The sequence below is a fragment of the Heptranchias perlo genome, chromosome 19 (genome assembly GCF_035084215.1).
Source record: "Heptranchias perlo isolate sHepPer1 chromosome 19, sHepPer1.hap1, whole genome shotgun sequence".
Classification (NCBI taxonomy): domain Eukaryota; kingdom Metazoa; phylum Chordata; class Chondrichthyes; order Hexanchiformes; family Hexanchidae; genus Heptranchias; species Heptranchias perlo.
The window spans coordinates 22,763,623-22,778,108 of NC_090343.1; the positions used below are offsets into that span (position 1 = coordinate 22,763,623).

Genomic DNA, 14,486 nt, shown 5'->3' on the forward strand with positions numbered 1-14,486 from the left:
ATACCTCAAATCCTTCAAAGATCCCAAAACAACGAGAGCAGGACCAGCGGCCGAGAGCGGCGGGGTATAAAACACGGCGGCCCGAGAGCAGAGTGAGAACAGGACCAGCGACAGAGAGCGGCGGGGTATAAAACACGGCGGCCCGAGAGCAGAGTGAGAACAGAACCAGCGACCGAGCGCGGCGGGGTATAAAACATGGCGGCCCGAGAGCAGAGTGAGGACAGAACCAGCGACCGAGCGTGGCGGGGTATAAAACATGGCGGCCCGAGAGCAGAGTGAGAACAGAACCAGCGACCGAGTGCGGCGGGGTATAAAACATGGCGGCCCGAGAGCAGAGTGAGGACAGAACCAGCGACCGAGCGTGGCGGGGTATAAAACATGGCGGCCCGAGAGCAGAGTGAGGACAGGACTAGCGACAGAGAGCGGCGGGGTATAAAACATGGCGGCCCGAGAGCAGAGTGAGAACAAGACCAGCGACAGAGAGCGGCGGGGTATAAAACACGGCGGCCCGAGGTCCGGGGATAAAGCGCAGCGGCGAGAGAGGAAGCAAAAAAAAAAATCAAGATGTGACGTCACAGGTAGGTGATTGGTTGGTGAGTATTACCGTTTTTTTTGCTCTCTAAGTGATTTAAACTAAGAGCTAAATAACTATTACTTTATTAACTTACTAGATAAACTAATTAGTTAATAAAACTAAAAATAATCGAGTGAATAAAAACTTTAACTAATTAAATATATAAAACAAGGTTAGATAGGGATGACAGTGTTGTAACTGCAGCATGTGGGAATTTGTGGAGAACAGCGTGATCCCAGGCAACTACATCTGCAGTAAACGTCTGCAACGCGAGGAACTTCGGCTCAGAGTTGTTGAGCTGGAGTCAGAGATGCAGACATTGCGATCCGTCTGTGAGGGGGGGGGGGGGGGAAAGAGTTATCTGGACACTGAGCCAGGAGGCAGTCACACCCCTTAGGTTAGGTAGTAGTTTAGGTTTAGTCAGTCGTCAGGGACAGGAGAATGTGACAGCGAGTCAGGCAGGAATAGGGACCCAGGATACAGTGATGGAGGAGCCTCAGCCTTTGACCTTGTCCAACAAGTACGAGGTACTTGCTACCTGTATGGATGAGAACGAAGACTGCAGGGAGGATGGGCAAACTGACCACGTCACCGTGGTACAGGAGGCCATTCAATTTGGGGGGGGGTGGGGAAACGGGGTGGCAGGGCGGGGGAGCAAAAAGGAATGCGTTTGTGGTAGGAGATAGTACTGTCAGGGGGATAGATACTGTTCTCTGCAGCCGCGACCGAAAGTCCCGAAAGCTATGTTGCCTGCACGGTACCAGGGTTAAGGATACCTCCTCGTGGCTGGAAAAGAACTTGGAGCACGAGGGGGAGGATCCAGTTGTTGTGGTCCACATAGGAGCCAACAACATAGGTAGAACTAGGAATGAGGTTCTGCTGAGGGAGTTTGAGGAGCTAGGGTCTAAATTAATAAGCAGAACCTCAAAAAGGTAATAATCTCTGGATTACTAGCTGAGCCGTGGGCAAATTGGCATAGGGTCAAACAGATCAGGGACAGAGTGTTTAACGTTAATAGTGCATCAGTGAATAAGGTCAAATCAGAAAAAATAGTAAAAAGTTAAAATTAAAGGCGCTTTCTCTGAATGCACAAAGCATTCGTAACAAGATAGATGAATTAATGGCACAAATAGTGATAAATGGGTTTGATCTAGTAGCCATTACTGAGGTGTGTTTGTAAGGTGATCAAGGTTGGGAACTAAATATTTCAGGTCCCCTAACAGTAGTTATATTGTTGGACAGAGTATTAATCCAGAAATAAGAGGAGCTTATAACAAACGTACGGCAGTAATCATGGGGGACATTAATCTTCACATAAACTGGGCAAATCAAATTGGCAAAAGTAGTTTGGAGGACGAGTTCATGGAATGTATTCAACACAGTTTCCTAGAACAATATATAGTGGAACCAACCAGGGAACAGGCTATTTTAGATCTTGTCTTGTGTAATGAGACAGGATTAATTAGTAATCTTATAGTAAGGGATCCTCTGGCAAAGAGTGATCATAATATGATTGAATTTCACACTGAGTTTGAGAGTGACGTACTTAAGTCCGAAACTAGAGTCTTAAACTTAAACAAAGCCAATTACATAGGTATGAAGGGCGAGCTGGCTAAGGTTGATTGGGAAATTAGATTAAAAGATATGACTGTAGATAAGCAATGGCAAACATTTAGAGAAATAATTCATAATTCTCAACGAATACACATTCCATTGAGAAATAAAAACTCCACAGGAAAAGTGATCCATCCGTGGCTAATTAAAGAAGTTAAGGATAGTATTAGGTTAAAAAGACGTATAATGTTGCCAAGAAGAGTAGTAAGGCTGAGGATTGGGAGAGTTTGAGTCACCATCCCAGCTTTTCTGTTTGGTATCTCATTTCTCCCCACCCCCACTTCTTGTAAAGCACTTTGGGACATTTTGCTATATTAAAAGGTTCTATCAGTAAAACACAAATTTACTAACTTTTAGTTATGCTAAGGTCGGCTGTAAGAAAACACTTTGCTCATTTTGGATTATTTACCTGATAAGCATGATCAGTGTTTCCATGTTACAAATTTAATCTGTGCATACCGGCTCAAAGAGGTAACTAAGTGTAAGCTGATGCCGATGTTTAATATACACATAAAATGAAGGTACTCACACATTATGTGTCCTAAAAATGTAAAAAGTGCTTTATAAAACCCAACACTGCAACATTACCTTTTACTTTGCTGACAATGTATTTAAAAACAAAGTAGAAATACGAATAATGTTAAGGAGTCATTAAAGCAGCAGTGGCTGCAATTATCATTCTGTGAGGATGTTAAAGTTGCTTCATTGTCTTGCCAGATCTTGCACCAACTGCATCCAAATTTTAGCCAAAGCTCCCCTCAGCCAGTCACCAGGAGGTACCCAAGAAAAGTCATGGGATCACTCTTCTTTCAATTTTTTTTCTTTCTCAATGCTTTTTTTGGGGGTGGGTTGGGTGAGAAAAATAGGAACGTCTGGCGTCCAGTAGACATTCCCTCCTCCACAATACTGAAATTGCACGCAGACTTCAGTGAAGTGGGGAGAAGTAAACATACCTCCCTCCATTGAGCCATACATTACATTCATGGTAATTTATTACCTTTTTTTGTAAATCTTCCCCCTTCCCCTCCATATTTTTTCCTTTCCTTCCAATTAAGTTTTGTTACATATAGGTGATCATCTAGAATCACAGAATTTTACAGCACAAAAGGAGACATTTTGGATCATCGTGCCCGAGCTGGCTCTCTGAAAGAGCTATCCACTTCTTCCCATTTCCCCACACCCATTGAAATTTATCCAAACCCCTAGGAACAGGAGTAGACCATTCAACCCCTCGAGCGCATTCTGCCATTCAATTAGATCATGGCTGATCTGTATCTTGACCCCATCCACCTGCCTTGGTTCCCTAACCCTTAATACACTTGCCTAAGAAAAATCTATCAATCTCAGTTTTGAAATTTTCAATTGACCTAGCCTCAACAGCTTTTTGGGAGAGAGGTCCAGATTTCCACCACCTATGCGTGACAAAGTGCTTTCTGACATGACCCCCGAACAGCCTAGCTCTAATTTTAAGGTTATGCCCCCTTGTTCTGGACTCTCCCACCAGAAAAGATAGTTTCTCTCTATTTACCTTATCATATCCCTGAAACTGCTTTATCAACTTGTCCTTTCACTTTTAAAAGATTTTCGTATCCAACCCCATAATCTCAATACTATTCCTTTTAAAGTTTTACCATTTAGTTTACATAGTCTCTCCTTATTTTTCCTCCCAAAATAGATCGCCTCTCATTTCTTTGCATTAAATTTCGCTAGACATCAATCTCCCCCACAATATGTCTTTCTGAAGTTACACACAGTTAACCATACTCTCTATTTTTGAGTCATCTGCAAATTTTGATATTGCACCCTCTATTTCCAAGTCCGCATCATTATAAATGAGACGAGCAATGGACCAAACACTGACCCTGGAGATACCAATGCTTAAAATTTCAGTCCAAAAACCATCTATTAATCACTCCTCTCTTTCTGGCTCTTAACCAACTTATCATCTATCCTGCCACAGTCCCTTTAAACAAAAAAACACTCCTCGCCCCAGCTAATTTTCCCAATCAGCTTCCCCCAAGGTTATTGCTATTCACCATGCTCATTCCATCAGCAGTAGGAATGATCAGCACAGCAAATTTTTTTAAAAGGTTTCAGTATTAGCAGGTCATGTGATCACAAATTATGTGATATGATACAGTATGTGAATGGAAAAGTAGCTGTGTAAAAATGCATGTAAATTGTGATGTCACTTGTACGTAAACTTTAAATTGCCTAAAGTTGACTTAATTTTTTGTTACTTCATGGATGGCAGACTATTCTATTTTTCAGGAAAGTACAAGAATTCTCAAATATATGAGGGTACATTCATAGCATCACAGAAATTTCAGTATAAAAGAAGTCAATTTACCTGACCAGTCTGAGCAAGCTCCATATCAAAGCTTTCATTTAACCTTAGTATCAACTGAAATTAGTTTTACAGGCAATTTACAGGGTGTGCAGATTGCCATGTAACAACTGATGGTGGTGTCAAAATGGATGTGAAAAGTTAAAATAAATTATTTTAATACCGGCAACAGCGAGTTTGAGGTTCAGGGTTCAGTATTCACTGCTACCTATTAATGCACAGTACTGTAACTAATATGGGATACTCTATTTGGTCCAAAAAATTATGTTCCTTGTTTAAAGATGCGAAACAGTTTTCAGTAACTGGACGACTGGAGAGTAGGACCATAAAATTACACTCCTACTAATGTCCCAGGATGTCACTGGTCCCAACGATGTGATGAGTTTCAACTGTACAAGAACTCTGCATCGCAAATACCTTAAAAGGTAAACAGAAATGTACCATTACTGTACAGTCTTTGCACATGGAAGCCATTAGGTAACTTACCAATTCAAACCCATCAGTCTCAGACTGCACTCAATTTGAAATTGAATGAATGATTCAGGAATGCATCAAATGACAGGTCAAGTCTACTTGAGAAGAGTCTTTCTACATAAATGATGAGCACAAGATAGAAAATGGTGTGGTATTGTACAGATTTGTTAATACTTGAATTTTTAGAAATGAAAAAAGGTACTTAAGGATGAAGCACCAGTTTTAAAGCTCATAACATAACTTCTCAATTTAAACGTCCGAGTTTCAGACCTACCCCAAATGGAGTGTGCGGACGTGTTTCTGTATCCCCGACGACGTACTTAGAACTTTCCCACAATTCTTCCACAAACATTTAAACATGACCTTCATGGAGTTCTGCAAGAGTGGAACAGATGGAGCAAAGTGAACAAAAGATATATACTAAATCCAAGTAAACAGAGTAGGGAAAATTCAGGTGAGGGTGCACTTCCAGCAAGTGCAGTTTGGAGATAGAATCAGAGCTGTAGTTTTATGGCTTTGTGCTGGGAGTACAGCCTCACTGAGTTTAGCTTTTTAGGAACAGAAAAAGGCTACTAAACCCAATCAAGCCTTTCCCCTTTTCGTAGATCAATCCCACCTATCCACTTTCCCACTATAGCCAGAATTTTCCTTGCTCATTGTGATCGCTGGCAAAAGTGCGACAGGGTGGGATAATCAGTGTTATCCAGCGTCAGCTTGATTCAAGTATTTTCAGTGGGCTCGCAACAGTATTATTGCTTGCACTTGGGAGATTACCATTAGAGGAAGGTGAGGAAAATGGTTGCTGCTATAGGATTTCAACATCTGCTGCAGCTCACTGGGTCAGGCAGCATCCTGAAATGAAATCAAGCAGTCTCCAATCTTTGGAAATTTCTGTAGTATTGCAAGATTTGCTTTTGTCTCTGCTGTGTTGGTCAAAAATCTCCTGCATTTGCAGTCCCTAGCAATCCTGGACACCCATTTGATACAGTTGTTACTCTTCTCCAGCGTTCCTGAGGCAGTAATGATGAAAAACGGGGCTCATGAAATTACCACTTCATTTAAATATGTCCGTCTGCAAGTTTTGGCTCGTTACAGCCCAGAAATAGGCAGTGATCACGAGGAAAATCCTGCCTCGCTTCTCAATCCCCAAACAAATGCAAGCATCTGTTGAAAACAACAAGGCTTGTTCCTGTAGCTGGAAACAAATCACTGTTCTGCTCTACTTTTACTCTCATGATAAGCACCATTCCCACACTCCACTGGAATGATGAGCATAGGTTGAACACTACAGAATCCCATGGTTCAACTTGTTGCAGCACAGCCACACCCGGGACAGGGTGCAGTGCCTAACAATGTCAAAACTTGATGAACTTTCATAGCAGCAAGGAAGAACACTGCTTTGTTAGGATATAGTACCGAGATTGCCCGCAGGGAACCATATATAATCTTGTCCTGGTGCCGGATAGCTTCACTTGTGCCCTCAGTAACTTCTACGTACACATAAGGTAAGATTCCTGGTTTGGTCATTTATAGAAGTACAGGAAATGGAAGAGAATTAATACTCCACCATCTCTACAAACAACTGAACCATTTGAAGCCTTTACTGCTTCTTGGACATGAGCCAATGTGTGGCTGCAAGTAAGTGAAAAGGGTTTCTAAAATCTATGCTTTGGGTTCACCAAAATTTGGGCAATAAACACAACTTGTCTACACAAAAATTATGTAAAAGGGGAATTTCACTTTGTACTGCTCTACCAGCTGGCAGTCTCCAACCAGTTTTTAACTGTGAGCAGGTCCACAGCACAAGGCTCTTCAGAATTCCCTAATTGCCTGTCTCTCGCATAGGGACAAGTAATCTGGGAAAATGAAAGTGAAGGAAGAAGCACTCTTCTGAAGCTGTAGTTGAAGGTGCAGTTTGAGTAGTGTAAAAGAGAGTGTTACCCTACACCTAACTCAGCCTGCACCGGACTCAAGAATGCTGCATGCCAACACAGCGCACAAAAAGCAGAAATGTGTTCCATTGCCCAACATGCTAATCTTTGCTTAAAGATAAAAATTCACAAAAAAATTATAGAAAATCTTTGCAATTTTAATATAAAACAGTTTTTCTTCCACGTGTTTGGTTTCCACTAAATGCATACAACTCAAGACTTGTATAACCCGAGTCATTACAATCCCAGCTTCGTCCTTCCAATGCACCACATTCCAAGCTTGAGACACTTATGTTTAAGATTCTTGATCGGCAGTGTTTTAACCACGTGCATGTAAAATGAGCTGAATATATACTTTAAAAAAAAGCAATGTTTGCAAAAATGTGCAGCACTTAGACCTTCCCACTTCAGTTAAGAATTAATCTAGTCTAGGAAAGAGGAATGGAAGACCCCTCCCATTGTCAGCAAAAGAAAATAGCCGCAAGGAGTTTGTGAGCATGAAAGACAGCAAAAAAAAACCAAACCCACAAGTGATCAAGCCTGTTCCCAACAGCAGAAGGCTCCTTTGTGGTTGGAGCTGAGATTACGTTGCTGGGGCAATTCCAGAGCAACAGCCATGACACAGCCCTCAAATTAGATTTTGAGTGAAGATATAAAAAACACACAAAATAAATGACACACAGATATATGCACAGAGATAATTTAAGACCAGCACAACGGCTTTATGTCATGGAGTTACTGATACATGTTAAAAATCTGTGCTGTAAAATTGCACTGGCAGCTGGTTAATAAAAGAAAGCAGAAATTCTAGTCACTGCAGAATTATGTGGATGGATTGGGAAGAAGTATCAGCTATGTAGGTGAAAAAAAGGCTAGATTTCTGCTAACCTGCATTTTGATTACTCAAAAAAAATAGAACTTAAGTGGTTATGGAATAATTTCTCGATTAAATATCTTGCTAAAGAAAGAAAATCTAATTTGAATTACATTTCCATGAAAACATTTAGGTATACTTGTTTCCTCTTAAGTAGACAAAGAGTATTTACAGGACACTCCAACCATCATGCAAGCCAGGGCTTTCTCACATGCATGAACGAGGAATGAAAATTTTGGTAATATCCCACTGGTCCAAAATGGGGAAAAAAAAGTTGTACTAAAATGTGTTGGTCCTTAACACATTACAATTTAAATGGATTTGCATTTACACTTCAAGCACATTTTTTCAGAACGGGTGTTGTTCACTTGCTGGGATGTTTTCAGGTAGGCTGCATTTCTGGAACAGTGTACTCTGAAAATACTTCAACAGTGTCAACATGTAGGGTGCCAAGAACAACCAACCTGTAGTTTATGTTATGTCCCAAACTTAAGCGCCATGATTTTCATTCTTGTGTTGGCATATTGTTTTTATAATTTTAATATTCTTTGCATACATAATAAGTGGTCATCTGTTTATGGTGTCACAAATTTTATTATCTTCTTTTCAGTTTCCTAACCTATGTACAAACTTCTATGAACTTTCCTGCAAAACAATTTACCAGACGTTTATCTCCAATAAAGCCATTTGTTAGTATAAAGCCCTTTTAGGTTTCTAGATCCACACTAGCATAGTTGAAAGTGAATCTGTAAGAACTATAGCTTAAAATTAACAAATGATACAATTTTAAAAAATTTCATTGCACATTGCAACAACACTGGGCAAAATAGGCAGAGTTTTGTAGAAAAACTGTATTACGGTGTGCGATTAATTGTGAATTTCACCTAATGATGCGCTTCAATCTGAGATCAATCAGTGGCTAATCTCCAAATGAACATCATTGCCTAAAGCCTTTCTTACCTTCATGATTCACTGAAAGAAAGGTGTATCCCTTCAGCTTTACTTACCGCAAATACAGCTGATGTGGGGATAAAATTTAGAAATTTTGTACAAAAGAATTTTGTCATGATGCAGGTGACATTCTCCTCCTCTTTCTACTTGCTGCACAATATCCAGCTCACCTATCATCCACAAATCCCTCCATAGCTTAACTCCACCCTTAGTCCGCAACTGCTATCAGCACTATATCCCAATACGCACACCCCACTGTTTTGTGTCTGTACTACCAATTGTGCACCACCATCAACGGCACAGCCGTCAGCTAGTACAGCCCTGCACTAAAAAATTATTTCTCTAAACCTCTCAGACTTGCTTCATTACCCACCTCTAACCTCACCTTCTGTCCCCCCATCCCAATTTTTTTCCCCAGATGCACCTCTATTTTCAATTCCGCCCCCCCTCATGAAGCACCTTGTGGTGTTTTGCTATATTTAAGATTCTATACAATTGTAAACTGTTACTCAAGTATGACAGGAGGAAGACAACAAAAGCCACCATGTCCACTTTACCAAATTTTAGGTGCTACACCATTTGCAAAATCCTTCAGAGGAATGACAAAATGTGAACAAACCCAAAATAGCTGTAATGACTCTTTATCCCAGGTGAAAACACAGTCTCTACTTTTTATGCATTGTATGCAGCATTGTATTTTTGCATCACAACAGATTCTTCACAAAATTTTTTCAGTACCATGAAATGATGCCCTGAACCACTACAGAAGAAATGTTTAAATTAATGGTCATGCAACAACAATAAAATACATCTCATGTCATTGGCCTAGTACTCCTAAGCAGGGCTCTCTTATGCCTCACATGGTTGTTTCATAAACTGTTCAGAATAAGAGCATGGTGACAATTTTAGCCAAGATAGGGGGAAAAAAAGAGACGAGTTTGATTGGGTGGAAGAAAAATCCTATCCAGTGGTTTTAGGGCAGATAATGCACATCCAGGTTTGCAAGGCCAATTATTAGGCGAGAGAAAAAAAAGTAAAATAAAATGAAGTTTTAAAAAAAAAGTCTGGTGTTTGCAATTTTCATACCAAGTCACTTAGCAAAATTAACATGGGCGAAGACTCATCGTATCATAGTAGGTATCCAAGTAGCACAGGAGGAGGCCAATCGGCTATTTGAAAGCTATCCAATTGATCCCATTCCCCTGCTCTTTCCCCATTGCAATGTAAATTTTTCCCCTTCAAGTATTTATCTAATTCCTTTTTGAAAGTTACTATTGAATCTGCTTCCACCACCCTTCCAGGCAGTGCATTCCAAATCATTACAACACGCTGCGTAAAAAAATGTTTCCTCATATCGCCTCTGGCTCTTTTGCTGATCACCTTAAATTGGTGTCCTCTGGTTACCGACCCTTCTGCCACTGGAAACAGTTTCTCCTTATTTACTCTGGCCAAACCCTTCATGATTTTGAACACCTCTATCCAATACCACTACCAAATCTCCCCTTAATCTTCTCTGCTCTAAGGAGAACAACCCCAGTTTCCCCAATCGCTCCACATAACTGAAGTCCCTCATCCCTGGTACCATTCTTGTAAATCTCTTCTGTACCCTCTCTAAGGCCTTCACATCCTTCCAATAGTGTGGTGCTCAGAATTGAACACAATACTCCAGCTGAGGCCTAACCAGTGTTTTATAAAGGTTTAGCATAACTTCCTTGCTTTTGTACTCTACGCCACTATTAATAAAGCCCAGGATTCCATATGCTTTTTTAAACAGCCTTCTCAACCTGTGCTGCCAACTTCAAAGATGTGTGTATGTGGACCCCCAGGTCTCTGTGTTCCTGCACCCCCTTTAAAATTGTATCATTTAGTTTATATTGCCTCTCCTCATTCTTCCTACCAAAATGTATCACTTCACACTTCTCTGTTAAATTTCATCTGCCACGTGTCTGCCCATTTCACCACTCTGTCACTATCCTCCACATTACTGCATTTCCGAGATTCGTATCAGTTGGATAAAAGCTAAACGCTACATTGGCAGGGCAGTTTACCGAGTAATTAAGTGGTTTATAGTTACAGAATAAAATCACTGAGCAGGTCTGGTCCTAAAATAAAATCTAACCTTTCTTTTCCTGGGAGTAGGTTCTTCAAACAGGAAGTGAGATGCCTCTGGTTCATCAATGCCATCATCTGATTGTCCAGATAACGGAAATGGTTTGGAGCTGTCTGCTGGCAATGGTGGCGATGGCGTGGATGGGTTGGAGTGGTCACTTGGAATGTCCCAACTCCAATTACCACTGGTAGTGCTGCTGCCATAGCTGGCAGACAAAGCTGGCCCCTCCTTTGACACTTTACAGGTATCTAGAAAGCAAAGAAACAGTCTACTGTAGTAAAATGAGACAGGTACAGAGGCCAACGTAAATAGCAATATAAAAGTAATTTTGAAATTTATATGCAATACTGAGTAGGCTGGCTGGCATCAGAAAATAAGTGCTTTGAAGGAAATGAAAATCCTCCAGTTTCCTTCTCAAAGGTGAACAGCAAGCAGTGCTTTTACTGCAGCCAAGGTGGGCAAACTACCTGCTCCCAGATTTCCCTCCAATGCTGCTTTTTAGTTGGCCTCGAGGAGAGCTGCATAGCAGCATATCAAAGATAAATGCTCCTACAATCGTCCCTTCCCCATATGGGAAGTTGCCAAAGAGAAGGCACGCAGCAATGATTGGAAATTCTTTGGGGTGGGGACTGGAATGTCCCCCTACCCATAATGTCATAGAATAAAAAAGGAGGGGGGGGGGCTATATTGGTTAAAGAAACAATTACGGCAGTGAGGAGGAATGATATGTTAGAAGGATCATCAAATGAGGCCATCTGAGTTGAGCTAAAGAACAAAAAAGGGGCAGTCACTGCTGGGAGTGTACTATGGACCCCGAAACAGTTAGAGGGAGATAGAAGAGCAAATATGTAGGCAAATTTCTGAGACGTGCAAAAACAATAGGGCGGTAATAGTAGGGGATTTCAACTGCCCTAATATTAACTAGGATACAATAAGTGCAAAAGAGGCACAGAATTCTTAAATTGCATTCAGGAGAACTTTTTTTTTAGCCAGTACATAACAAGCCCAACAAGAGGGGGGGGGGGGGCAGTTCTGGATTTAGTTTTAGGGAATGAAGCTGAGCAGGCGGAAGGAGTATCAGTGGGAGAACATTTTGCTGTGATCATAATTCAGTAGATTTAGCATAGATATGGAAAAGGACAAATATAGGAGTAAAAGTTCTAAACTGGGGAAAGGCCAATTTTATTAAGCTGAGAAGTGATTTAGCAAAAATAGACTGGAAACAGCTACTTGAAGGTAAATCAGTGTCAGAGCAATGGGAGGCATTCAAGGGGAAGATTCAAGGGTATTCAGAGTAAACATGTTCCCACAAAGAAAAAGGGTGGGACTGCCAAATCTAAAGCCCCTGGATGACAAGGAGCATACAGGGTAAGATAAGGCAAAAAAGGGAAGCTTATGTCAGACACCAAGAGCTCAATGCTGCAGAAAGCCTACAGGAGTGTAGAAAGTGCAGGGGTGAAATTAAAAAGGAAATTAGGAAAGCAAAGAGAGGGCATGAAAAAATACTGGCAAATAAAATTAAGGGAAACCCAAAAATATTTTATAAATACATAAAGAGCAAAAGGATAACTAAGGAAAGAGTAAGGTTTATTAGAGACCAAAAAGGTTAACCTACGTGTGGAGGTGGAAGATGTGGGTATGGTTCCTAATGAATACATTGCATCTGTCTTCACAAAAGAGGGGGACAACGCAGAGATTGTAGTTGAGGAGGAGGAGGAGGTGGAGGTGGAGTGTGAAATATTGGATGGGATAAATATAGTGAGAGAGGAAGTATTAAGGGGTTTAGTATCTTTGAAAGTAGATAAATCACCAAGCCCGGATGAAATGTATCCCAGGCTGTTAAGAGAAGCAAGGGAGGAAATAGCAGGGGCTCTGACCATCATTTTCCGATCCTCCCTGGCTACAGGTGTGGTGCCGGAGAATTGGAGCACTGCTAACATTGTACCGTTGTTTAAAAAGGGAGGGAGATAGACCTAGTAATTATAGGCCAGTCAGTCTAACCTCGGTGGTGGGCAAATTATTGGAATCAATTCTGAGGGACAGCATAAATAGTCATTTAGAAAAGCACGGGTTAATCAAGGACAGTCAGCGTGGATTTGTTAAGGGAAGGTCATGTCTGACTAACTTGATTGAATTTTTTGAGGAGGTAGCAAGAAGGGTTGGTTAGGGTAATGCGTTTGATGTAGTGTACATGGATTTTATCAAGGCTTTTGACAAGGTCCCACATGGCAGACTAGTCAAAAAAGTAAAAGCCCATGGGATGCAAGGGAAAGTGGCTAGTTGGATCCAAAATTGGCTCAGTAGTAGGAAGCAAAAGGTAATGGTTGATAGGTGTTTTTGTGACTGGAAGGCTGTTTCCAGTGGGTCCCTGCAAGGCCAAGAAGTTTGCAGATGATACAAAAATTGGCCGTGTGGTTGATAGAGAGGAGGAAAGCTGTAGACTGCAGGAAGATATCAATGGACTGGTCAGGTGGGCAGAAAAGTGGCAAATGGAACTCAATCCAGAAAGTGTGAGGTAGTGCATTTGGGGAGGGCAAACACACAAGGGAATACACAATAAATGGGAGGATACTGAGAGGTATAGAGGAACAGAGGGACCATGGAGTACATTTCTTTATTAGCCGAGGCATAGAATATAAGAGCAGGGAGGTTATGCTAGAACTGTATAAAACATTGGTTAGGCCACAGCTTGAGTACTGTGTACAATTCTGGTCACCACATTACAGGAAGGATGTGACTGCACTAGAGAGGATAGAGAGGAGATTTACGAGGATGTTGCCAGGGCTGGAGAATTTTAGCTATGAGAAAAGATTGGATACGCTGGGGTTATTTTCTTTGGAACAAAGGAAGCTGAGGTGAGATTTAATTGAGGTACATAAAATTATGAGGGGCGTAGATAGAGTGGATAGGGAGGACCTATTTCCCTTAGCAGTGGGGTCAGTGACCAGGGGGCATAGATTTAAAGTAACTGGTAGAAGGATTAGAGGGGAGCTGAGGAGATTTTTTTTCACCCAGAGGGTGGTAGGGGTTTGGAATTCACTACCTGAAAGGGTGGTAGAGGCAGAAATCCTCAACTCATTTAAAAAGTACTTGGATGTGCACTTGAAGTGCTGTAACCTACAGGGCTACGAGCCAAGTGCTCGAAAGTGGGATTAAGCTGGATAACTCTTTTTTGGCCAGCACGGACACAAAGGGCTGAATGGCCTCCTTCTGTGCTGTAACTTTCTATGATTCTATGAATAATGGGCCAACAAACCACTTCGGTTTATTTTGTTTTTAGTATTAATGATGTCTACGTAAAAGGAACTATTCCACAGATTAGCATCTACTGCAGACTGTCTGTTAGAATAGGTGTTGGTAGTCGACATTATTGTTAAACCAAACCAATGGTTGTTGAGAAAACAAACTGCAAGAATAATAAACATTGCAAGATCATAGTAGGTACAGCACAGGAGGTGGCCATTCGGCTCATCGTGCCTGTGCCAGGTCTTTGAAAGGACTATCCAATTAGTCCCATTCCCATGTCTTTCCCCATAGCCCTGCAATTTTTTTCCCTTCAAGCATTTATCCAATTCCCTTTTGAAAGTTACTATTGAATCTGCTTCCACCAC

General features: G+C 41.3%; 1 protein-coding gene across 1 annotated transcript in view; it reads right to left on the reverse strand.

Moving 5' to 3' along the window:
* The window catches only part of LOC137335233 (zinc finger protein 704-like), a 98,894-nt gene that overhangs the window by 12,522 nt on the left and 71,886 nt on the right, over positions 1 to 14,486 (reverse strand). The window contains exons 4-5 of the mRNA XM_068000483.1: positions 10,885 to 11,123; positions 5,284 to 5,384 (exon numbers count right to left, since the gene is read on the reverse strand). Of these exons, the coding sequence (XP_067856584.1) occupies positions 5,284 to 5,384; positions 10,885 to 11,123 (340 nt within the window). The remainder of the gene's footprint in view (positions 1 to 5,283; positions 5,385 to 10,884; positions 11,124 to 14,486) is intronic.